This window comes from Sphaerodactylus townsendi, linkage group LG08 (assembly GCF_021028975.2).
Source record: "Sphaerodactylus townsendi isolate TG3544 linkage group LG08, MPM_Stown_v2.3, whole genome shotgun sequence".
Lineage (NCBI taxonomy): Eukaryota > Metazoa > Chordata > Lepidosauria > Squamata > Sphaerodactylidae > Sphaerodactylus > Sphaerodactylus townsendi.
The window spans coordinates 97806822-97831576 of NC_059432.1; the positions used below are offsets into that span (position 1 = coordinate 97806822).

At 46.7% G+C, this 24755-nt stretch overlaps 1 protein-coding gene across 4 annotated transcripts in view; it reads right to left on the reverse strand.

Moving 5' to 3' along the window:
* Positions 1–24755, reverse strand: part of TNIK (TRAF2 and NCK interacting kinase) — a 347661-nt gene that overhangs the window by 59877 nt on the left and 263029 nt on the right. For 3 of the 4 annotated variants that reach the window (XM_048504901.1, XM_048504899.1, XM_048504898.1), the window contains exons 13-15: positions 18509–18619; positions 17701–17787; positions 13460–13654 (exon numbers count right to left, since the gene is read on the reverse strand). In XM_048504901.1, the coding sequence (XP_048360858.1) occupies positions 13460–13654; positions 17701–17787; positions 18509–18619 (393 nt within the window). The remainder of the gene's footprint in view (positions 1–13459; positions 13655–17700; positions 17788–18508; positions 18620–24755) is intronic. The other variant, XM_048504900.1, reaches the window with a different exon arrangement.

Sequence of the window (24755 nt, forward strand, 5' to 3'; positions counted from 1 at the left end):
AAATCAGCAGGGACAGTTAAGTAAACATTTGAAAAGGCCCACTGCATGAGACAGAACAATGCAGGAGAAAAGCCAGTGAAGGTGTGTGCATGTAAAAACAGATTAAATGAGGAATTAAACAGGGGTGAAGAGGTGGCTGTGGGTTTTCTGGGCTGTGTGGCCGTGGTCTGGTAGGTCTTGTTCCTAACGTTTTGCCAGCATCTATGGCTGGCATCTTCAGAGGTGTATCGCAGAGAGAAGTCTGTTACACACTGTGTCTAGTTAGGAACATTAGGAACAAGACCTACCGGACCACAGCCACACAGCCCCAAAAACCCACAACAACCAGTTGAGTCCGACCATGAAAGCCTTTGACAAAGGGGTGAGCAGATGGAACAAGAGGTGGCTGAACACAGAAGATGAAACTGGTGGCGGTTGAGAAAAAAATGTCCCATTTGAAACTTAACAGGAAGTGTCTTTGTGCTGCGCACCTAACTTATGGTTAAAGTAGCCAGTTGGGTGCACAGAATAAAACCTCCACACCTGAATCTTGCCATTGCTATGTGACATATTCTTCCTCTTCCTTGCATGCTTTTTGATGTGCAAAAAAGAAGCTTGATATTCTGAACAGCACAGCAGGTATAATGCTGCTGTGACATAAGGCAGGGAAAGAAATTGGTTTCCCTCTTTAAAAAAATTCAACAAAAACCTATTTAACGATTGAGATGTGTAATTATAACCCTGTAACCAACACTTCATGGGTTTGGAGGCTGGAAAGAAAGGGTAGGAAGAAAGGAATGTGTACTTTAAAAATCCAGTTTCATTATTTGTGCACAAGAGTTGTGGCACACATTTAACCAAAATTGTTTATAGTTGACCCCCTAAACTTCATCAACTGGAACCACAGACAAGCTTTCCGAATTACCAGTCAAAATTACATTTGTGTTTGCTGGGTCTCTAAGGCTCATTCCGCACATGCAGAATAATGCACTTTCAAACTGCTTTCAGTGCTCTTTGAAGCTGTGCGGAATAGCAAAATCCACTTGCAAACAGTTGTGAAAGTGGTTTGAAAATGCATTATTCTGCGTGTGCAGAAGGGGCCTAAGTTACGACACAATGACTTACTATGACAAAATGAATGCATAGAAAGCAATGAAATAGTTACAATATAACTATTGTTGCTTCAAGTTATTTCTCGGGCTGATTCCTGAATGGGCAAGTATGGAGCTGTTTTCTCTTTTTGTTTAATTTGGTTTAATCTGAATTCTTTAAAAAGATACTTAAAATTGGTAGCTGAGTCTTTTCCACTTTAACCCAGCAGAAACCCACATATATTTATGCATTCCCCAATATGAAAGTCCGTCTCCTTTTTCAAAAGAATGAAGAAAATCTAACAGATACAGCATGTGGCATACAAGTGACAGGGCCAGCTTTGCTAAAAAAATCTCAGAGTCGGGCAACTCGCAAAGTCCTGTTTTGATCCAAACATCCTTTAATGGTTAATGTGGAATGTTACAATATCAGTTCAAATCTCTACAAAATGGCTATAACAGGTTTCCTCGGACAGTTTTCAGCTCGTCTTGAAAGCAATCCCGGCCCAAGCAGATTGCTGGATTTATATCACTCCGGGCGATTATAAATCGTAGGCAAGAAAATGATTTTTTAACGCCACTTCATAAAAGCCGCGACCACTGATGGCTGTGATTTGTGGAATCTCAACCATATCTTTCGAAGAAATCTCATGTGGGCCCACCAGCGGCAGCAAAAATAGCCAGCCCCATGTCAACAGGAGCGGACAGCTGAAAAGGGGAGCATGCAGAGAAATAACACCACGCTTCTCCTGGCAAACCATTGGCTTGGTTTTGACAATCGCAAAACCTGCGCAGAAAGCCCAGCATATGCAACCTGAGGAATCCCAAGCTAATTCTTATAACTTCGCTTTTAGGCGAGCCCAGCAGCAAAAGTGGAGATCCAAAAGAGACCATCTGACTATCAAGAGATAATGACAGTAATTCCCAAACTGTGTATGCTGCAGGAGAACATCTATCTCATCAAGATAAATAAATTATGTAGTTATCATCCCTGGGAATCCAAAGTACCCGTCCGTAGCGGAAGTTCTCTGTTGCATCTCTGCATGATATAAAGATGAAGCAGCAGATTAACCTAAGCTTAGATGAGCCATACCCAGAGCAGAGACTCGTTGAGAAATACAGGGGATGAACTCTACCTCCGTGGAAGTAAACCACCTCTGGGGGAAGCCGGAAGCATGCCTCGGATTTTCATTCGGAAAAAAAGTAATCCTCAGTTTGGGGAAACGCTGTTTTGCAGGGCTGGAGAAGCCACTGCCATTTTCATCCCAAGAGGAATCTTACCTCTTCTGATGTCATAAGGGACAAATGCTTTAGCAAGATTTCAAACAGCTGTGAACCTGGCTGCAAGTAGATAATCTGCTTGTGTTTGAAGTTAGATATTTGTTTAGATCAGGGGTAGGGAACCTGCGGCTCTCCAGATGTTCAGGAACTTCTGATTGGTACCCACTGCAGCCCCTACCAGCATGGCCAATTGGCCATGCTGACAGAGGCTGATGGGAATTGTAGTTCCTGAACATCTGGAGAGCCGCAGGTTCCCTACCCCTGGTTTAGATGTTTGAAGGGATGTCATGTTGGTGAGGGAGCAAGCTTGTTTTCTGCTGCTCCAGAGACCAGGACCAGGAGTAATGGGTTCAAGGTGAAGGAAAAGAGGTTCCACCTCAACATCAGGAAAACCTTCTGACAGCAAGGGTTGTCTGACAATGGAATGCACTACCTCGGAGTGTGGTGGAGTCTCCTTCTTTGGAGGTTTCTAAAGAGAGTCTGGATGGCCATCTGTCAGGAGTTCTTTGATTGTGTCTTCCTGCATAGCAGGGGGGTGGACTTGATGGCCCCTGGGTCTCTTCCAACTCTATGATTCTAACCATCAGCTACCTGAATTAGAAGATGGATGGTAAACTGCCGGAGAAACATCAAGGAACCGATGTAACTAATGGATGCTTACCAGATGTTAGTAGTGCTCTTGTTCTAAAAAGGAGTTTTCAAAATATTTAGTCTGGGTCCAACCCAATGTGTTGTGATGTCACAGTTGGGGGCTTTTGAAAACTGCAGTTTCCAGAAATCAGGATTCTTCCATTCAGATTAACCCTGGTTTTAAAAATCAGTTTGCAGGTAAGAAGCACTGTCATTCTTTTAAGTGCCCCAAGCTGGACAACACAACCACCAACATACAGCTCTAAAACCAGGAAGTTTTCAGTCTCTCATCTGCACTCAACAGGGAAGGGAGCATGCAACCTCCGAGATAAACTATGCCCATACTTCCTCATGAACAAACTGGACAACGTGTTAACTTATGTGTGAACGCAGCCATGGCATCCCAAATCCGACTGACGAGGGAAAACAGAACAGTTTGTCAGAGAAGACAAACAACTCTGCTGTTCCTGCCTTGAGATTACTTCCTCTGCTAAAGGCTAAACAAAACAAGGCAAGGATTCTGAGTATTGTCTGGGCAGCCCGGTCCAGACCAGGGGGTGGGCCCCTTCCTGGAGTCGGCTGGGTGCCCACCCTCCTGGCACAAGGGGCAAATGGACCAGCAGTGGACAACTTATTTGGGCAACTCTGCGGCATCTGACTTGGAAGCCTCCGTTTGTCCCCATACCTGCCAGTGCAAAAAGTTGTGCTGGTATGCCCAGGGCCATCCCATAAACATGCCAGGCGGTGAAGCAGACCTTAGTTAGCTTCCACTGCTCGCCCAGCCCCTGTGCACCGCCGAAGCTGGCGTATCTTTGTTATCCCCTATTGCACAGGAGTCAAACTGGCGGCCCTCTACATGTCATGGACTACACTTCCCATCATCCCCTGCCAGCATGATGCTGGCAGGGAATGATGGGAACTGTAGTCCATAACATCTGGATGGCTGCAAGGTTGACACCTATGCCCTATATCCGTGGTGGCGAACCTTTGGCACTCCAGATGTTATGGACTACAATTCCCATCAGCCCTTTCCAGCATGGCCAATTGACCATGCTGGCAGGGGCTGATGGGAATTGTAGTCCATAACATCTGGAGTGCCAAAGGTTCGCCACCACTGCTCCTTATGATCGGATTCACCAAGCCAGGAGTTTTTTAGTTCTTTACAGGTTTCCTGCAAGCTGCAGGAAAGCCTTTGGCGAACAGGGATTGGCACTTTCAGCAACGGCACGATTCCCTGTCCCTGCCCCCTCACCCTCTGGACTGTTAATCTCTGATACCATTTGCTTCACACAGACTCACCAAGGAAAAATAAGTTATCTGGTTCTAAAAGTTTTTCCATTTAACAGTACACGTCAACCGCTGTGATAAAACATGCCGGCAGCCCACAATTTTAAAGTTTTTACAGCGTGGTTAGTACTTCACAAAATATTTGTGGTGAATTTTAACCTGCACGGCAGGAATTTGGCACTGTGCCATAATTTGTGTTTGAAGAAGACCTTTAAATGACAACACATTAGTGGAATGTATTCTGGGACAGAATCCAAGATTTCTACGTGTGGATCAAAACGTCTCTGGCAGCAAACTATTGTATGAGAAGAAGATTAAAATAACCTTTAAGGTGACATCATCGAGCAAGTCCCAGCTGCTTGGTTGCCAATTGAAACTAACGTGGAAGAGATTCCACGTCTGAACCAACAGCGGCTTCCAAAATTGCAAGCTTAAATCTGAGACTAGGCAAATTTTTAAGGATGATTCTCCTACACAATGTTAAGCTCAGCCAAGGATATTTCGGATCTAGGTTAATCATTTTAATTTGGCTGTTCGTACAGGACCGAGCGGTATACTGCACCTCTGAGGAATAAATTTTAGGGCCAAACTATACAATACAAATATTAATAACCCTCTTTCCCCACACCCATGAAATGGCTTTTTGAAAGTCTATGGAAGTCTAATTTAGTTTGGGTCCAAAGCATAAGGGATCCAAGGCATAAGGGATAATCCACCACCGTTATCCCAAGACAAAATAGCAGACATTTGTCCCATTTTAAAGCTGCATGCGCAGTTTTCTGAGCCTCATCTGTTAAAAAACACACTGTGCAATCTGGCCCTTCTATCACCTATACTGGGATATTTAGGGCCAAATCCTACCCATAGCCTAAAGGAGAAAATACAAAAAGAGAAACAGCATTTATCTGAAACAAAGACAAGTCCACATAAATAGTAGCATACATTGCAACAAATGACAGGTTTACTTCAACGGACCTCCAAGAAATTCCAAAACAGGAACCTCTTATTCAAGTGAGGGCCAAAGGCTGGTCAAATGGAAACCACCCTCTTGCCAAAGCCAACATGCATAACTCACTAACAGACATTCAACTAAGAATATGAAGTGTATGAAGGGAAAAATATGAAGAACTGTGACATGAAAGACACTAATGTGTTAGCCTTTTAACATGTGTTCTGACAGACATTTGGGCCTACTGTTTTAAAAGTCCACCTCAAGAAATGCATTGATGTCACTGCAGTTCTAAGGTTCATGTATACAACCGGAAGTGTTCCCTTGCAGATATGGCCTTGATCATGTGTCCTTTAGTAGCTACATCTATGGGTTATCAATTAGGTTATTTCCATGAAAATCAATGGAGGATCAGGCTATCTGAGGACCAGCCCTCAACAATGTTTTCTGCAAGGAACATCTTTGGTACTTTCCAAAAATTTTGCCCGGGTTTAAGAGCAATTCAAGGTCTTCTCAACCAAGCAACTCAACAAATCACAGTAGACTTAAAATCAGATTAGCTTTTATTTATGAGGTGAAACAAAAGTGAACAATCTCAATTGCAGTTGGAAACACAAGCAGAAGCTCTTTAACTCCAGTATCCCTGCCTGTGGCGGTTCTCTTCCAGAAAAAGAACCTGCACAGTTTCAAATAAATCCAACCATATCTTTTTATACCAGCTCATCATGTACTATTCCTCTCGTAGATTAGGATTTCACCACACAGCTGAGAAAGCAGGTAACCATGGGCCCCAGAATTAAGACTACTAGAGAAGCACTGGTTATTTTAAACACAGCTAGGTCCGGTTGTGATACTGAGCAGATGCCTGAAAAAAAATGGGTAGTACAGTCAAAGTAGAAGTCTTCTTAAGATGCCTTTTGCTTAGATGTATAACTTACTTCGTAAATTGACGCTTTGCACTCCCTTTTAATTATTTTGAAATAAATCGTCTTAGGTGCACCTGACCCTCTTTGGATCCAGGATCTGAAGCTTTTCCCATATGAATTTTGCCAGCAAGTTCTATATTAGCCCATTTGCTTCAAGCCAGTTCCACCAATAGCACAGACAAATTTCCGTCTGATTTTTCTGCAGCAAGAATACATTATTTTAAAAATACAGCAACAAATGATGGTCATCCATCATACTGAGAATGAAGTATTTCAGGACCTTCCAGAATGAAGGCCAAAATATCCTTGACATGACAGGAAAAGGAACATTTCACGGCTGCTACTCAAATGCATCTTAGTTGATTAATAAATCATATAACTTGCAGTTGATTAATCAGATTAAATCTGTGCAAGTTTTCACATGAATAAAAACAATATTTCTGAAGTGAAAAATATGCTCTCTTTTTATATAAAAAACAATATTCCAGAAAAAAATATTTTTTTCTGTTTTTTTAAATGGAACAGGTTATAGAATCATCTTAAAAGAGGGGTTTCCTCCTATATATGATATTGAACACTTCTAAAAAGGTAGCTGCTTCCTGTGGTACTAATCACAACAGCCAGTTTTATTAGTCTAATTTAAAGATTCTTCATGTCTAATTAGCCACTGCCGGCGTTTCCCGGCCTTGCCCAGCTCTGCCATGAAAAGTCACGGTAGAAGTGCTCTTGCTTTCCCCGCAAAAAGCGAGGAGCACGCATGGGGCAAGAGGAAGCTCGTTGGGACAAGAAATCTTTCCCTGACATGCCTCCTCTCTCGGCACGCCACAAACAGGAAGTACATTGGGACAACATTTCTTTTCCCGATGCACTTCCTGTCCCACTGCATGCCAGAGCGCCAGTGGGTAATTGGTCCATGAGTGATTAAATTTTTTTAAAACACACTAACCTAATCTAACCAATTAAATTTTTATTAATTTCTGACTATTTATCTGTCCATGTATTTTTACTCCATCTTCCCTCTAACAAGTTCAGCATGTCCTAACTGGCTCTTCAGTCCATTTTAATTGACAAAAATATTGAAGTCACGTAACAATTTCTCTTTCTTAAAAGCACCTAAATGAGACAACAGCAGAAACAATGTTCTAACAGGTTCTAGTGGGTTTTCCGGGCTGTGTGGCCGTGGTCTGGTGGAAAACCCACCAGCACAGAAAACCCACCAGAACCAGTTGAATCTGGCCATGAAAGCCTTAGACAATACAATGTTCTAACCATCCAGGTACTTTGCATTTCTCTATTCAAAGTGGAATTGCATCAGATTACCTGTTCACGCTATTCACCTCAACTGTGGCACAGACCTTTTTAGCAAGCCCCACGATGGTAAGAATAGTACAGTTAATTAGAAAACTGGAAGAATTAACCCACTGGAAGCAGATTAAAGTGACTCTTCCAGACATTTCGCAGGTCAGGAGTGCTTGATGATAGAGACGGATAATTATTTGCTTGCAAACCTAAAGCGCTTTTGGCATTAGATGCTCGAGGGAAAGGCTGAGAGAAGCAATAGGAGGAGCTGGAAAATGACCCCCCAGCCACCTGCGAAGTGCTACCACCAGACGATTTACTGTGGAAAGCATAAGAAGAAGGAATCAGATCTGAGCTGGAAGAAACTGAAAGGGCATTTAAAGACGACGAGCGAATACCGGAAGTCAGAGACTCTACGGCAGACACGTTCAGCTGAGAGCGAAATGGAGAAAGACCCACAGAAGAGCTGAGCAGATCGTTCATGCTTCTCCCCATCATTTTCTTTTGCCCTGGTGCCTGATGCATCCCATTAAGAAGCGAATTATGATTTGGAAGGCTCTCCAAAGATGCATGATGTTTCTTCTGATAACCTCGTACCTTCACGTTTCTTGCCGAGATAGAAACATGCAGGTTGTGGTTATCCTGTGCTGCCAAAGATGGAGCACTTCTTGAGGGAGAAATGACATACGGGGACATATGTGAGGGAAGGTAGGTCCTTCCTTTTTGCCCACTATATTCTTTGAAGTTCATTTTGACTTGAGTGGGAGGCAAGGGTGGCTTCCCCGCTGGAATATGAGGAGAGGAAAAGCACTTGGCATCTAATTTTGACTGCCTTTCGGGACTGCACCCTTGAGACCGAGTCCCTCTGAGATGCATCATGTTGTCATCCTTCCTGCGTCGCTGCGGAAAACCCGGCCGGCTCTTCCGCTCTTCTTGCGGAACAGAAATGGTAATAATAGGCAACCTATTCGAATCAGCCTTAGACTTGGATTGTGGAGCTCTGCCTTTGCCATCATGGAGGGGCATTGGTGGTTTGGGGACGTGGTTCTGCTTAGCTGGAATAACAGGCGGGTTATTAAGAGATCTCGGCTGTACCTGGGGAAGTAGGATTGCAGAAATTAAAACGACTGAAACATGCATTTCTGTTATTCATGAAAACTGGCAAACCACCACCATTCTTAGCTGACACGAAAGAAAAAAGGAGGAAGAGAATTCAAGCTGGTTCTGAAAGCTCTAAACCCAGTCCACAGATCTAGAGCTGCTCTACCTCAGTGATGACATGAAGGTCACACAGCAGACGCTCACAAGCATTTTTCTTTTACAAGAACATAAAAGCAGCACGGCTGGATGGGACCAAGAGACCATCTACCCCAGCAGCCACTGATGTGGTTCCTATGGGGGTGCTTTGTTACCCACTGATATTTTTCCTGCTGCTAACGTCTTCCGAAACTGAACCGTCTCTGGGTGTGGGTGTGGGTTCTCCTCTTGTAGAAACTTTGTCCAGCACTTTGCATCAGTATTCCAAAGGCCCCAAAAGGTTTGGAACCACTGATCTAGTCCAACATTTTTTCTTCCAGAAAATTCTGGAAGCAGCAGTGGCGTAGGAGGTTAAGAGCTCATGTATCTAATCTGGAGGAACCGGGTTTGATTCCCAGCTCTGCTGCCTGAGCTGTAGAGGCTTATCTGGGGAATTCAGATTAGCCTGTACACTCCCACACACGCCAGCTGGGTGACCTTGGGCTAGTCACAGCTCTTCTGAGCTCTCTCAGCCCCACCCACCTCACAGGGTGTTTGTTGTGAGGGGGGAAGGGCAAGGAGATTGTAAGCCCCTTTGAGTCTCCTGCAGGAGAGAAAGGGGGGATATAAATCCAAACTCTTCTTCTTCTTCTTCTCTTCTTCTTCCAACGGGAGCAAGTTGAGATGTTTTGCATCATGAAGTTAATAGCTGTCTCCTGCTACTGGTCTAGCGGCAGTCAGTATTCAGAGGTATACTACTTCTGAACAAGAAGGTTCGACTGGGCTATCAGCTACTGAGAGCGTCTCTATGTATCTGCCAACTCTTTCTCAAGCCATCTAAATAGGTAGTCATCTAGGGAAAGTAAATTCTCTCCTTTGCCTGCAAGAGTAGGCGTGGCTGGAAGGGTTTTTAGCACAGGAGGAAGCAGGGAAGATCCAACTAGCAGCAGCTGAATACCATCCACGTGGAGTTCACTTTCTTCTCTGCTTGCAGTTACTTAGCTTGGGCATAAGGTAGAGGAACAAACTCTTCCATGCTGCTAGCCAAAGAGCAAAGGCCAAACAGGTCTTGGCCCTTAGATCTCAGCTTGTGATGTGCATTAGCTGGCTCAGGAAATCAAGACCGACCCAAGTTGTGTTTATTTTTATTAATTTTAGCTGTAGTTTAAAAACTGGTTGTTCTGTATTTTAAGAGCCAAACATACCACTCTGGGTAAAAAGTGGAACAGAAAATGCCCAACTAAATAGTATGAAGTCTGCTTCTTTTGGCTGTTCTGAACACAAAATCCTGTGTTTTGTAATTATTATGAGGGAATTAGAGATGATGTCGATGCTTCAATTTTGGATACAATACCAGGCTAGTCAGCTGAGCAGCTAGTCACATCACTGAAAGGGTGGCTCTCTCTCTCCTAATGTCGCCATTGAGACTAGCTCCTGGATGTTGAAAGAGCTATGTTAATCAAGCATGTACAATTCTTACATTTTGTTTTAATGAATGTATGACTGAAAGTTCCGTTGACCATAAGATAGCACTGTTAAATTTAAAAAAATGAATGAATGAATGAATGAATGAATGAATGAATGAATGAATGAATGAATGAATGAATGAATGAATGAATGAATGAATGAATGAATGAGTATTCAGCATGGGCCTCCCAGACGCTTAGAAATTTGCTTTTGAGAGGCAGAAAAAATGAAAGATGTGATCTTTTTCAGGTAGCCGAATTTTTACCACTTTCGCATGGCTTGATCTGTAAAGGTCACCTGAGGAAAAGAAACACCTGTAATACACAGGAACCTTTTAGAGTGGTGGCAATTACCGTGCCCCACTGTGGCTCTCGGTTCTCCATTTCAACATGCATCCCTTGTTCCAGGGCCATTGAATTGTGTGGACATGCCCATTTTATATTCAGGAGTTGGAGCTTCTATACTAATTTGCAGCACAGATGAGAGAAGGCTGCTCCCGACCTTGCCCTGCCAGCAAGCATCTTCAGTAACAATCAAACCACAAAAGCTAACTGGGGTGGGTATTCAGGGATTTGTTCCGTGCATTCGTATTGCCTCCCCGCCCCCACTTCTGGCTTTGGCCACGCTGAAAAATAAGCAGGCCATCAAGCCAATTACATGCAACTGGCTCAAACAAGAAGATGATCCAGCCAGTAAAAGCACAGTGTGCAGTGAAGGGTGTTCGTCAAGAACTGTAACCAATCAGGCGTTGAATGAAAACTGTTGATGCTGCAAGCACAGCACACGAAATTGGAAGACAGTTGCCCAGCGTCAGTCAGATGAGCAGCAGTTTTCAAAATATGTTCTGAAGAAATGTGGGTTCCTCAATGCACAGGGTCAGAATAGTCATCACTGGTGTTCTCCTGCAATGTGAGGTCTCAGGGATGGGACAGGTGTATTTGTGTGTAGTGTGGCCAGCTGATGGGACAGCACTGAGGCCCCACACATTTGCCCCAACCCCCAAATGTGCCTTAGAACATGTCCTAGGTTCTTCTGTAACATGCCAAATTCTTGCAGCAGTTTTACAGAGTTTTCCTCAGCACATGATTTGCTATGGAAAGGATTCCCTGACTGTCGGAAGTTTGAAAGCCAATGAAGTACTAGGCTCAGGGTATATACTCAGGGGCTACAGCAGATGTTTGGAGAGCCTGGCTCAACCCAAAATGTCTTTATCCCAGGAGACTTAGTATCTGGTAGTGCTTCAAACTGTGGTCGCTTTAGGGCAGTTATATTGAATAGGCCCGTGGTGGCGAACCTTTGGCACTCCAGATGTTATGGACAAAGGTTAGCCACCACTGGAATAGGCACATTGAAAGCTCTTCAGTCAGGGGCAGCCCAATCCAGATGAGGGGGAACTGAACGGCCATAGAAGGCACCGCAGAGCTCTGCGGTGCCCAAGATACTTCTGGCCACCACTTCCAGAGTTGCGGTAGCCTAACTTGCAGGCCGATGCAACCAGGGGCGTTCCGAGGGTGCTCTCAGGGGTGGAGCCAACTAATGTTTGGCCCCAGGAACTCTGGTGGTGGTGGTGAGGATGGACTTAGGCCACACTTTTGGGGGTCATACCTGTTTTCTCCTCTAGAGGGCTTTTGGGCAGCTGGGGAGGCTTTCTGTTGTTTCTGCCTCCCCAGCTGCCTGAAAGTCCTCTGGAGGTGGCGCAACAGCAGTGCCATTCCCAGGGATTGGGCTCACGGTCTCTCAAATCAATTCAACTCCTCGTTTTGCTTTTCTGCAGCATCTGTGTACCACTGCTCATGCCAGGATAGCTGGGCAACCATTGGAATGATGAGGTGAACAAAGTTTGTTTATTGGATGCTATGTTGAGCAGTGAATATCTAGCTCAGGGGTTGTGAAGGTGTAGGCTGAGGATGAGGCCATCTGGAACATCAGTACGCCTTCCAGACTATTACACACAGAACCACGCAGTCCTTACTCACGAGTAAGCTGGCGCTCTGGGCCCATAACCTGTGAAGGTGTGGGGTAAAACCCCTATAGCAGAGTAGCACAATATACTGGAACACTGAGGAAGTCAGACTCTCACACAGCAGCTCTGCTTCATAGAAGCGGTCCTACTTTATTAGTTGCTCTCTCAAGCAAAGTGCTTCGCAAAGCAAAGCGAAGACAAGTCTCATAGTCCTGGGTACACTGAAGCCTTATATCTGGTTTACTGGCCTATCACAGTCCAATGCAAATCAATCCCAGAATGAGGCTGTCAGGTGTTACCTGTCAGTTAGCTGTCAGTTAGATTTTGATGATCAGACACATTTTACATCAGTGCTCTGACAGGGTCTGCAACCTGTGGCTCTCCAGATGTTCATGGACTACAATTCCCACCAGCCAATTGGCCATGCTGGCAGGGGCTGATAGGAATTGTAGTCTATGAACATCTGGAGAGCCACAGGTTGCAGACCCCTGATCTAGCTTGAGTATTTACCATTTTCTTTAACTGCCATTTTAATTGTAGTCAATTTTGAGAGGTACCAGAAACTTTTCCTTTCTTAAGCAAAAACACCACAGAATATTATTCAGGCTTTTGATTTCTCCAGAACGCTTCATCAGACTAAGAGACCAAATGGACAGGGGAAGAGCATGGAAAGCAAAAAAGATATTACATTCCATGGTCTTGGAAGCTCCCTGAACAGACTGCCAACCATGCTTGCACGGACAAAACAGTACTAGGTGGAGCCGATATCAGGTCACAACTTGGGCTTTCAAAAACAGAAATAATAGAAACATCCACAGAGAGACCTTCGATCAATCTTTGGTTATATCTCCAGCTGGATGCTTTTGCTTTATTTACTACTTCTTAGCTGAGCTATGTTTTCCCGACACTGCTAATTCCACCCAATCAGAGATCATGCAACGATGACATCATACCATGTAGCCAGTTGGGCCGGAGGCTAACGATGATGTCATGTAACAGAAATGAAAAACCAGAGAAGGGGTGCTGAGTAATTGCCAGGAAGTGAAGAAAGGGATTACTTTTAGAACTGTAGGGGTGTACCGCCCGGGGGACATATAGGGTCAAATGTCTCCGGGCTGCGGCCATTCAGTCATGTGGGGGGCGGAATATTGCCCCCTACACACCTCACCACCAGAAAAAAAGTTGTTTGGTTGTGATGGGGGAGGGTGGCTGCCCATGGGAGGTGGAAGGGTGGGATGGGTGGAAACCTCAGATTTTGACCTGGCTACATTTCCCCTAGATACCCCTCTGTAGCGCTGCTAACATTTTTCTCTCATCTTGCACTCTGGCACGCAGAAATCATTGTTCCTACCTCCTTTGCCCAAGCTGGCTTCTCGGTGGCATTCATGCCCTCCTTGTAATGATACAGAGGTTTCTTTTCTGCTGGTTGGCGCTGTTGCTGTTGCTGTTGCTGCTGCAGGGAGACCAAGTAGTCCCGCTCCTGCTGCAGTTGCCGCTGGAGCCTCTCGGCCTGCCGTTGCTCCTCTAACTGCTTGCGCTTATATTCCTACCAAAAGAGAGGTGCCCAACAGATATTAGCAAGTAGCAGGACGGCAGCAAGTCACAGATGATACAGATCGACTTGGGTTGAATCCAATCAGATTTTTCACTCAATGGCGCCCAGCTCTTCTTCTTCTTACTACACTCCCTATCGACACAGCCACGCAGTCCCGTCATCTCCAACACAGCCTTGCTTGATGGCCAAAGACAAATTACCATTCCTTCATTTATCACTAGCTGAAAAGCTGATTGGATCCAATCCATTGTCTTTCCTCATGAGGATGGTAAGTCATGAAGGGACTCTGATTTAAGAGGGAACCTGGCTACATTTGGCTTTCTTTGTCCTAGGCATACATGCATCAGCTACCTGCTTCGCTAAGCCAATTACCAGATGGAAAGGGCTCTCCTTTGCTGGTGGCCTTTAAGCAGAGAGGAAAGCCACCTGTCGGGGACACTCCAGCTTCCGATATCCTCTGAGTAAGAGATTAGACTTGATGGCCTCTGGCCCGTTCCAACTCTAGGATATTGGATATTATTCCCCTGCCGCTGACCCTCCACAAAGCTCTATCTCTTCTCAATCCCTTTTCAGCACTTAACAAGTCAATTTTAGAAAACGGCTACTGCAAAGACTGTGACAGTCAGTTCAGTGTAGAAATCAGTTGACATTTGCAGCCTAAGTGGGCCCTCTCCGCTGAGAACATTTAGCCTCTCTCGCAATACGCTTCACAAATATCGTTATGGAGTCCTAACTTGAAGCTATCATGAGCACGCAGAGAGCGAAGAGCATATGCCCTGGGTCCAGCCTGTGAAAGACCACTCCCTTGCCTCTCTCCTCCCAATGCATCTCAAAATGCCACTCCAAGTGCTGTCCCTGGAGGCCCTCTATCTTCACTAAGTAGTATAGGAGAGGAGGAGCTGCAGAGGGAGCAGGAGGCAAGAAAGTTGCACTCCATGGGTAGAAATCTTCCCATTCGTGGAAATGCTCACATGCACACTCATGAAGCCGCCTTATACTGGATCAGACCCTCCATCTATGAAGGTCAGTATTGTCTACTCACACTGGCAAGGGCTCACCAAGGGATCAGGTAGAGGTCTTTCACGTCACCTGCTGCAGGGTCCTTTCAAATGGAGATGCTGGGGATTGAACCTGGGGCCTTCAGGATGCAAAGCAAAGGCTCTTCCACTGAGTCACAGCCCTATCCCCAAGGGACCCAAGTCTCACTCCTTGTAAACAACTTATTTTATGGTAATCTTGCTTGTTCTCTTTGGAGACCAATTTGCTGTTTTTAGGCCTGGAAGCTCTGCTCACCACAGGGCCATCAAACTTGTTGACAGTAACAGCATTCATTATTCAAGGAGCAGCTTTTCTCAATAGTTGATAAGAGGAAACCTTCGACAGCAGGACTGGGGATAAAAAGACCCCCAGGACAAATAACCTCCCAGGGTTCTATGTCCTCACATATGGGGAAGAGAGACAGGTGGCATCTCTTTTCCTTCAAGGATGTATCAGCATCAGCACTGCTAATACATGCTGAAGGAAGGAAGGAAGGAAGGAAGGAAGGAAGGAAGGAAGGAAGGAAGGAAGGAAGGAAGGAAGGAAGGAAGGAAGGAAGGAAGGAAGGAAGGAAGGAAGGAAGGAAAAAGGAAAAAGAGGAGGAGAGAGGAGAGGAAGGGAAGGAAGAAGGAGAGGAAAGGGGGAAAAGGAAGGGGGAAAGGAAGGAGGGGGAGAGAGGGGAGGGAGGGAGGGAGGGAGTAAGGGACGGAGGGAGGGAGGAGGGAGTAAGGGAGGGAAGGAGGGGAGGGAGGGAGGGAAGGAGGGAAGTAAGGGAGGAAGGGAGGGAGAGAGGGAAGGAGGGAAGGAGGGAAGGAGGGAAGGAGGGAAGGAGGGAAGGAGGGAGGGAGGGAGGAGGGAGGGAGGGAGGGAGGGAGGGAGGGAGGGAGGGAGGGAAGGAAGGAGGGAGGAAGGAAGGAAGGAAGGAGGGAGGGAGGGAGGGAGGGAGGGAGGGAGGGAGGGGGGGAGGGAGGGAGGAGGGAGGGAGGGAGGAAGGAAGGAAGGAAGGAAGGAAGGAAGGAAGGAAGGAAGGAAGGAAGGAAGGAAGGAAGGAAGGAAGGAAGGAAGGAAGGAAGGAAGGAAGGAAGGAAGGAAGGAAGGAAGGAAGGAAGGAAGGAAGGAAGGAAGGAAGGAAGGAAGGAAGGAAGGAAGGAAGGAAGGGTCAATTCACATCTAAAATACTGGTGGATACATAATTTCAGTCTCGAAATAAAGGGAGAGGCAAAATATATATACATTCACGGAATGTTCACCAATAAAAGATGTCAAAACTATAAACGGGATGAAAAAACAACGCAAAACATTCCTGTCAGGAATGGGAAGCTGAGCAGTCTGCAAATGAAATATGCCAGCAAACTCCATAAACCCAAGCACAGCCTACATAGAACAAGTACATGTTAGCTAGACTGTATTCTGGCACATGCTGCCAGCGGCTTTCAATTAACTGCACAGCAATAAACACAGCAGGCCCAAGGTGCAGCCTGTCTCTTTTGTAAAATGGGAAGACATTCCAGTGGCAGACAGTGGAGAGAAATGCATACACATCAAAGAATGGTTGACAAATGATCTTTGTTGATCTTTTGTTGATCTTTTGTTGATCTTTTTAAAAAAGAATAAAACCTGGCTGAATTCACACCTGAAGAGGGAGATAATGTTGTGCGACAGCATGGTGGACAACTGGACAACTCTTGGGTCAGGAGTTGAATGGAAGAGAGGAGACTCTACTCACACGTGTGTCTTTTAGGGTTACCATTTGAGAGTTTTTACAGCCACAGCTGTTTTGTGTCATGGGTTTAAGGATTTTTTTTTGTTTTAAGCACACACTCATGGGTAGCCTCCATTTTGCCTGTTCAGAGACTCTTCACAGGAGTCCACTGGAGCAGAATACGCAAAGCAAGCGTGGTGTAGTGGTTAGGAGAGGTAAACTAATCCGGAGACCCAGTTGTAATTCCCTGTTCCTACACATGAAGCCTGCTGGGTGCCCTTGGACTAGTCACAATTCTCTCAGAACTCTCTCAGCCCCATCTACCTCACAAGTGCCCTGCTGTGGGGAGAGGAAGGGAAGGTGATTATAAGCTGCTTTGAGACTTCTTATGGTTGAGAAAAGCGGAGGATAATTCCAAACTCTTCTACTGACAGGCCAAATGTGCTTAGAGTACTGCCGGTAGCACCTCCCAACCTACATTTCAGGCCACAGATGATTTAGGAAAACTTTCTGGCCCATTCACAAGTGGAACACCCCAAGCAACTATCGCTATAAAGGGGCCTATATTCTAAGTATGCTTTGCTTTTCCAAAGAGGGGGACTGTTTTGACTTGACTCAATCCATTGCCATAGCTAAGAGCAGGGAAACGAGACAACAAAAAATGTTTTCAAAATTCACTGGGGCTTGCAGTTTGATCCCGAATATAGCCAAGAGCAAGAAACAACAAAGGCCAACCAATTTATTTTGAAATGACCTTGGCGGATCCACCTATCGCCTAACACTAATGGCCTTCAGATTATACGCCCGCAGGCATAACAGACAAAAACCAAAGGGAGCATTTGGCATTTGGAATCTTTCTTGTTTACCGAAAACAATTTTCTTCCACTTAGGAGAGGCAGGGTGGTCAAAACACTTTATTTCCAGTGAGACTCCAATTTGGTAAGGTTAGCGGGGGCCAGATAAAATTGCTGCCCACTTGGGGCACCTGTTTACCTTCCCACAGGTGTACGGCCCTATACCCTTGAGTGCGCTTAGAAATGTAAATATACGTCAAAGATGCCAATTTTGGAATCAATTAACCCATGCATATTCGAAAACGCATTGTGGGAACGCTCTCCCGAAAACGTGGTGACGATTTTGGTTGTATTTCTCCCCGCTGGGGAACAGGAGTTTTTTAATAGTCTTTTGTCTCTCTGCAGACAGGACCGGATTAACAAGTGGCAACCTTATAAGGCACAAGTAGATGCAACACAACACACAGAAAAGGGTTGGGTGAAGGACCCTGCCTCCCCGTTACCAGAAGTAGAGCTTGCTCCTGCAGTAATTGCTGCTGCAAGATCTCTAACTGCCTCTGTTCTTCCTCTAACTGTCGCCTGATGTATTCCTGGAGACGCAGCAGCAGGAAAAACGAGAGAGAGAGAAAAGAACCGTAATTCCAAAGAGAAAGGAGTGACTGCATGAGAGAAGAAACAGCAGAAAGGTGGGCAGCCCAAGGGGCGGTGGCGGTGGTGGGATTCAGCAGGTTCGCACCACTTCGGCAGAACCGGTTGTTAAAATGGTGCTTGTAAACAACCAGTTAAATTATTTGAATCCCACCACCAGAACCGGTTGTTAAATTATTCGAATCCCACCACTGGGTGGGGGGTGGCAGAGTGGTGGTCAGGGAAGGCTGTGTAGCAGCGCACCTGCATTATCTGCACACCTGCACCTGGGGTTTCAGGCAGCATGGGAAGGGGTGGGGAAAGAAAAATACCGGGCCATCTGAAAAGTCCTACAGGGAACACCGACTTATGCCACACTTTTTGGTGGTGTAAGTTGGCTGCTGGCATAGGGGGCGTACCCGGGCTGAAAGTCCTTTGGGAGTCGACTAAAGTTAGCCAGCCACAGATACAGGAGAAGGTGGAACACGGCCATACAACCCGGGAAACCCACAACCCCCTAGTGATTCCGACCGTGAAAGCCTTCGACAATACAGCATTTGAATACTTTCCCCCATTTGGAAGGAAGCCCTAATGGGCTCCAGCTCCCTGTTGCTTACACACTGTGGCTCTGACCTTGACAAACAGCACAAGAAGCCGATTCCAGCAGGAGCTGGCTGGGGTTACCTGCTCGTGCTCTGCACGCCTCCTCTCCTCTTCTCGACGCATCTGTTCCTCGTAATGCCGCCGCTGTTCTCTCTCTTGCTGCTTCCTTAACTCCTTCTCTCTCCTTTGCTGCTGCAAAAGCAAACGCCAAGGTAAGAATAGCAAAAGCTCTTGAGATATTTGCAGGCACGAATAGGGCTTCCAATTCCGTAAGATCAGCATCATAGCGTGGGAAGAAGCTCCCAAAAGTTATCTGAACCATCTTTGTGCAGTGCCACACGGAGAAACCAAACCACACCTTCCCCCCTCCAAATGAATATAATTCAAGGAAGCAGATATCCTATTATTAACTAGTAGTCTCACATTCGATTGAAGGGAGCAGAAGGGATCAAAAGTCACACCAGTGCCTGATTACATTGAACAGTGAGGAAGTTCAAGAAGGACTTCTTGCACATTGTGAACCAGAACAATCATTATGGAGGAAGTAGCATGAAAGGACCACGCTGGTCCAGGCTAGTTCAATCTTCAGATCTCAAAAGCTAAGCAGGGCTGCCCCTGGTTAGTACTTGGATGGGAGACCAAGGAAGTCCAGCTTACACAGAGGCAGGCCATGGCAAACTACCTCTCTTCCTCTTTTGCCTTGAAAATCCTACAGGGTTGCCATAAGCCAGCTACAACCTTTTCAAGCACTATGAAAAAGTCACTCCAGAACTCTACTCTGGAATACCAATTTACATGAATACATGAAGCTGCTGTATGTAGGAATCAGACTATTGGTTTATCAAAGCCACTACAGATCTGTCAGGTGCTCTTCACTTTTTTTACTTTTTACTTCGTTTTAGATTTTTATCCCAACCAAGCCAAGCTCAGGGTGACGGAGACAACAACAGTACAACACAGTCAATAAAACCCAATCAAAATAATCCCTACTGTGGTTAAAACACAACCGTATAAGTACCTGCAGTATGTCTGAGAACTGGCATCACGAGGTCTTAAGATTCTCAAAGTTTTTAAAAGTTTCCCAGTGGTTCAGGCAAAGCAAGGAAGATGTCCCTACGGAGGCCCTCTTCTGACAAAGATGCACATTCCAAACTCTTCCTTCTGCCACTAGTTCTTAAAAACTGTCTATTTTCTAGTCAATAAGAAAAACGGGGGAGGGAAAGAGCAAAGAAAAACAAGGAATAGTACACAAAACAAAACATATAAAGGGGAAATAAAAAGAAAAAAGGAAGAGGAGAGGAGAGGAGAGGAGAGGAGAGGAGAGGAGAGGAGAGGAGAGGAGAGGAGAGGAGAGGAGAGGAGAGGAGAAGGGAGGAGAGAAAGTGGGGAGGGGAAGCCAGGTGGTAAATCATGGCTCCATCAACCATGGGCCTGGCAGAACATCTCTGTTTTCAGGGCCCTGCGGAACTGTCCTACATCCCTCAGGGCCCTAATGCCAAGATGGTTCAGCCAGAAAAATCAGCAATAGCAGAACACATGATAAACCAACCTGGACATAGAATATTATTTGAAAAAACAGAAATTCTGGACCACCCTGAAAGCCACTACGTCAGACTTCACAGAGAAGCAATTGAAATCCATAAGCACATGGACAATTTTAACAGGAAGGAAGAAACTATGAAAATGAACAGAACTTGGCTGCCAGTGTTGAAGAATACTAGAGTCAAGACAGTGTCTAACCAGCTCCACACAAACACAGGATGACCATAGACAAAAGAAACAAAGGCCAGGATACTTCTATTCAGATGCTCCCACCAGTGACCTTGGGAGCATCTGAATCCTCCAGTGTTACTCCCAGGCTATAGTCCTCATTGTTACTCATACTTCTATTCAGATGCCCTCAACTATTGACCTGGTTACCTTCTTTGTTACTCACAGACAAGGTTTCTCCACCCACCCTGGACACTCCAACAGATATATACTCCACTTGCTTTCCCAACATCAGATCCTCTGAAGATGCCAGCCACAGATGCAGGCGAAACGTCAGTAGAGAATGCTGCCAGAACACGGCCATGCAGCCCGGAAACCACACAGCACCCAAGCCAAGATGGTTGTTCCACCAGGCCAGGACCAGGGCCAAAAAAGCCCTGACCCTGATTGAGGCCAGTCAGAAGTCCTTCGGGCCAAAGATTTCCAGGAGGTTACTGCTTGAGGAGCAGAATGTCCTCCGAGCTGTTATTGGGAAATGCGGTCTTGTAGATATGAGGCCTCAGACTGCTCATGGTTTTAAAGGTCAATACCAACACCTTGAACTGATCCAGAACTCAACTGGTGGCCAGGTTCTCAAGTGGAGGTCTTTCACATGATCAACTACTAGCTGCCACATTTTTGCTTTACTAGAGATGCCTGAGATTGGACATGGGACCCCCTGCATGCCAAGAAGATGCTTTATCACCAAGCGACATCTCTCTTCACTATTCAGCACACAAAACAAAACATCTGGCTCCAAGTAAGGCAAACCATGTCCAATGGCTTGTTTTTAATATTGTGACATGGTCACAAGTGTGAGATGCCTCACGCTGGATTCTGAAAAGGCGGCATAGAAATATCCTAAATAAATAAATAAACTGGACTGTTTCCACCTAATTCTAAAGGTCATAATAATCTACACGTCATAATAAAATTAGGCCACAAATCTCAGCTTTCTGAGAGAGAAAGCCCTCCCAAGTTAATGAACAATGAGCGGAATCTCATATAACAGTGCGGCCTGAACATCTGACTGCTCTGAAGTTGGAAAATGTTTCTGATGAATCCAGATAATCTGGGCTGCCTTTCCACACATCCCAAGAGGAAATTTTTGGCAAGAAATCCCACAATGAATTATACATTTGCCCTTATTCTATTTTGCCCGAACAATAAACACCCTGTTGGAAGGTGCGTCTGAAAGCGTGGCAGGTCACCTAGCCAGCGTCTGTGACGGAGTGGGGTTGTGAACCTGTTTCTCCCAGATCCTAAGTCAACATCCCAAGATCCTAAGTGAACGCGAGGTCAATAAACAACAAATCTTCAGTCCTTCGAGACTATATCTACCATCAGACCATAGACCTCGCGTGCATTACAGAGACCTGGGTGAGGGAGGGGGAAACGGTAGCCCTCAATGATCTCACCCCAAAGGGATTTACGGTTGTTCAGCAGCCTCGGACACAGGGCCGGGGTGGTGGTGTGGCGATGCTCATCCGGGATTCGATCACCTTTCGGACGTCCCCCGTCCCACTGATCATGGGATTGGAGTGTTTGGGCCTTTGTTGGGACTCTCCGGAGAGACTGGCAGTTCTGCTGGTGTACCGGTCGCCTAGCGCGCCGGCAGAAAGCCTGTCGCGGCTTTTGGAGGTCGTCTCTGAATGGACGTTGCGGTACCCTCGCCTTTTGGTGCTGGGTGACTTTAACGTCCATGTTGATTCGGCCTCCTCTTTGATAGCCGCTGATCTAGTGTCAACCATGGCGACGCTAGGTCTCTCCTTAGTAAACACCGCGGGTCCCACACATCAGCAAGGCCACACTCTAGACCTGATCTTTGTGGCGGGTGTGCATGTGGGCTTATCCTCTATTGATAGAGTGCCGTGGTCTGACCACTACGTCCTTAAGGCCCGGATAGATGCTGCCATGCCCCCCTGTCTAGGCGACGGGCATATTTTAGCCCACCCGTGGAGACTACTGGACCCAGAGAGGTTCCAGGAAGCTCTGCGGGAGACCCCACCCACCAGCGGCACCCTTGATGAGCTGGTAGAGGGCTGGGATAACAGGCTCTCTGAAGCCATTGAGGCTGTCGCGCCAAAGCGCCCTCTCCGCTCCCGCACCAGATTGGCTCCTTGGTATACTGAGGAGCTGCGACGGATGAAGCAGGAACTGAGACGGCTGGAGCGTGTGTGGCGGCGGACCCTTGACGAGGAGACAAGACACTCGTATCGGACGTTTATGAGATCCTACAAGGGTGCCGTGAAGGCTGCAAAGAGGGTATTTTTTGCTTCCTCTTTAGCAGAAGCTAGCTCGCGTCCAGCACAATTGTTTAGGGTGATCCGGTCATTGACGACCTCAGGTATGGGTCCCAAATTAGAGAAATTGGCTGTAAGCTGTGAGACATTTGCGAGCTACTTCACGGACAAAGTGTTGGCTCTTCGCCAAACCCTACCCGCGACAGTTGATACAATAAGTGAACTAGAGGCCCCTTGGCCGTCTTTGGGTCCTCGTCTGGACCACTTCGACCGACTTGACCCATCAGATGTTGACAGAACAATGGCAGCTGTACGGTCCACCACATGTTCTTTTGACCCGTGCCCTTCCTGGCTGGTGAAAGCCAGCGGGGAGGTGCTTCGGAGCCACCTGTTGGATATTATCAACAGCTCTCTTGAGCAAGGAGCTTTCCCGGGTCGGCTTAAAGAGGCAGTGGTCCGCCCGCTCCTGAAAAGACCGCTGTTAGATCCTGAGGATCCGGCCAATTACCGCCCAGTTTCTAATCTACCATTCCTGGGCAAGGTAATTGAGCGAGCGGTGGCGGAGCAGCTCCAGCGATTTCTGGATGAAGCACACGTGTTGGATCCCTTCCAGTCCGGTTTCCGTGCTGGCCATGGGACCGAGACGGTGCTGGTTGCCGTTGTGGACGAACTCCGGCTTCACTTGGACAGAGGTGGGTCGGCGCTGCTGGTGTTGTTGGATCTCACCGCAGCGTTTGACATGGTAGATCACGACCTTTTGGTCCACCGCCTCGCTGATATCGGGGTCTGCGGGTCAGCCTTGGATTAGCTGGCCTCATTTCTCCGAGACCGGGGACTGCAGGTGACATCGGGGGGTGAGAACTCCAGGTGCTACCCCATTGAATGTGGGGTGCCGCAGGGGGCGATCCTCTCCCCGATGCTTTTTAATATCTACATGCGCCCCCTGGCAAGTTTAGTCCGGAGTTTCGGGCTGCGGTGCTATCAGTACGCCGATGACACCCAGCTCGGGGTCACGATGGAGGGCAGCCCGTCTGCGGCCCCTGGAGCTCTCCAGTGCTGTTTAGAAGCCGTAGCTGGGTGGTTGAGAGCAAGTCGGTTGAAGCTAAACCCTGCAAAGACGGAGGTCCTGTGGTTGGGACGAGGGGAGAGACCGGTGGACTTTTGCTTGCCGTCGCTAAATGGCGAGGTCTTACATCTAACCTCGACTGTTAAGAGCTTGGGCGTGGCTTTGGACCCGACATTATCAATGGAGGGCCAGGTCACTCAAACTGCCCGAACCGCTTTTTACCATCTGCGACAGGCGAGACAATTAGCCCCGTATCTGTCCCGTTCTGACCTGGCCACAGTGATCCATGCAACGGTCACCTCTAGGCTGGATTATTGTAACGCGCTCTACGCTGGCCTGCCTCTGTTGGTGATCCGGAAATTGAAACTCGTTCAACATGCGGCAGCCAGACTACTTACAGGAACAGCTAGTTGGGACCGGATTACTCCGGTCCTATACCATCTACACTGGCTGCCCATCGAGTTCCGGGCCATCTTCAAAGTGCTGGTCTTGACCTTTAAGGCCATTAGCGGCATTGGGCCTACATATCTGAGGGATCACATCTCCCCGTACTGCCCTACTAGGGCCCTCCGCTCTACGGAGGAGCGGTTGCTGGAAATCCCTGGCCCAAAAAAGATCCGGCTGGCCTCAACAAGGGCCAGGGCTTTTACTGCCCTGGCCCCTACCTGGTGGAACAGGCTCCCTAAGGAGACCAGGGCCCTGCGGGACCTTCAGAGTTTCCGCAGGGCCTGTAAAACGGACCTGTTCCGCCAGGCTTTTGGCCAGCCGGGATGACCATCTGACCCCCATACCATCTTGGTCTCCCGTGGGCAGGAATGGGGTTGGGATAAGTCGCCATCTGTAAATTGTAAATTTTAAACTGTTTAAATTCTATTAATTTAAAGTTGTTATAGATTGTTTTATATTTGTATTATTATGTTGATGTACACCGCCCTGAGCCCTTCGGGGGAGGGCGGTTTAAAAATGAAATAAATAAATAAATAAATAAACATTCTAACCACTGTACTGCAGTCAGTAACTTGGATTTCCCCCCTTCTCTTTTTTTTTCCATGCCAGCAGAGATTTGCATTTGAGTAGAGGCTGCTTCTGAATCCCTCCCCCCAAATGGGGTGTGTGGCAGGAGGCTTGAATCTTGCTGTGCAGCCCAAACAAAGGAACTTAAGAGCTTCATAAGGCAGATACAGCTTTCTGTGGAGCCCGATGGATTGCGTCCTCCGTCTTTTCCAAGGGAGCCAGAATAGGATACATAAGGGAACACCGTAAGCATCTC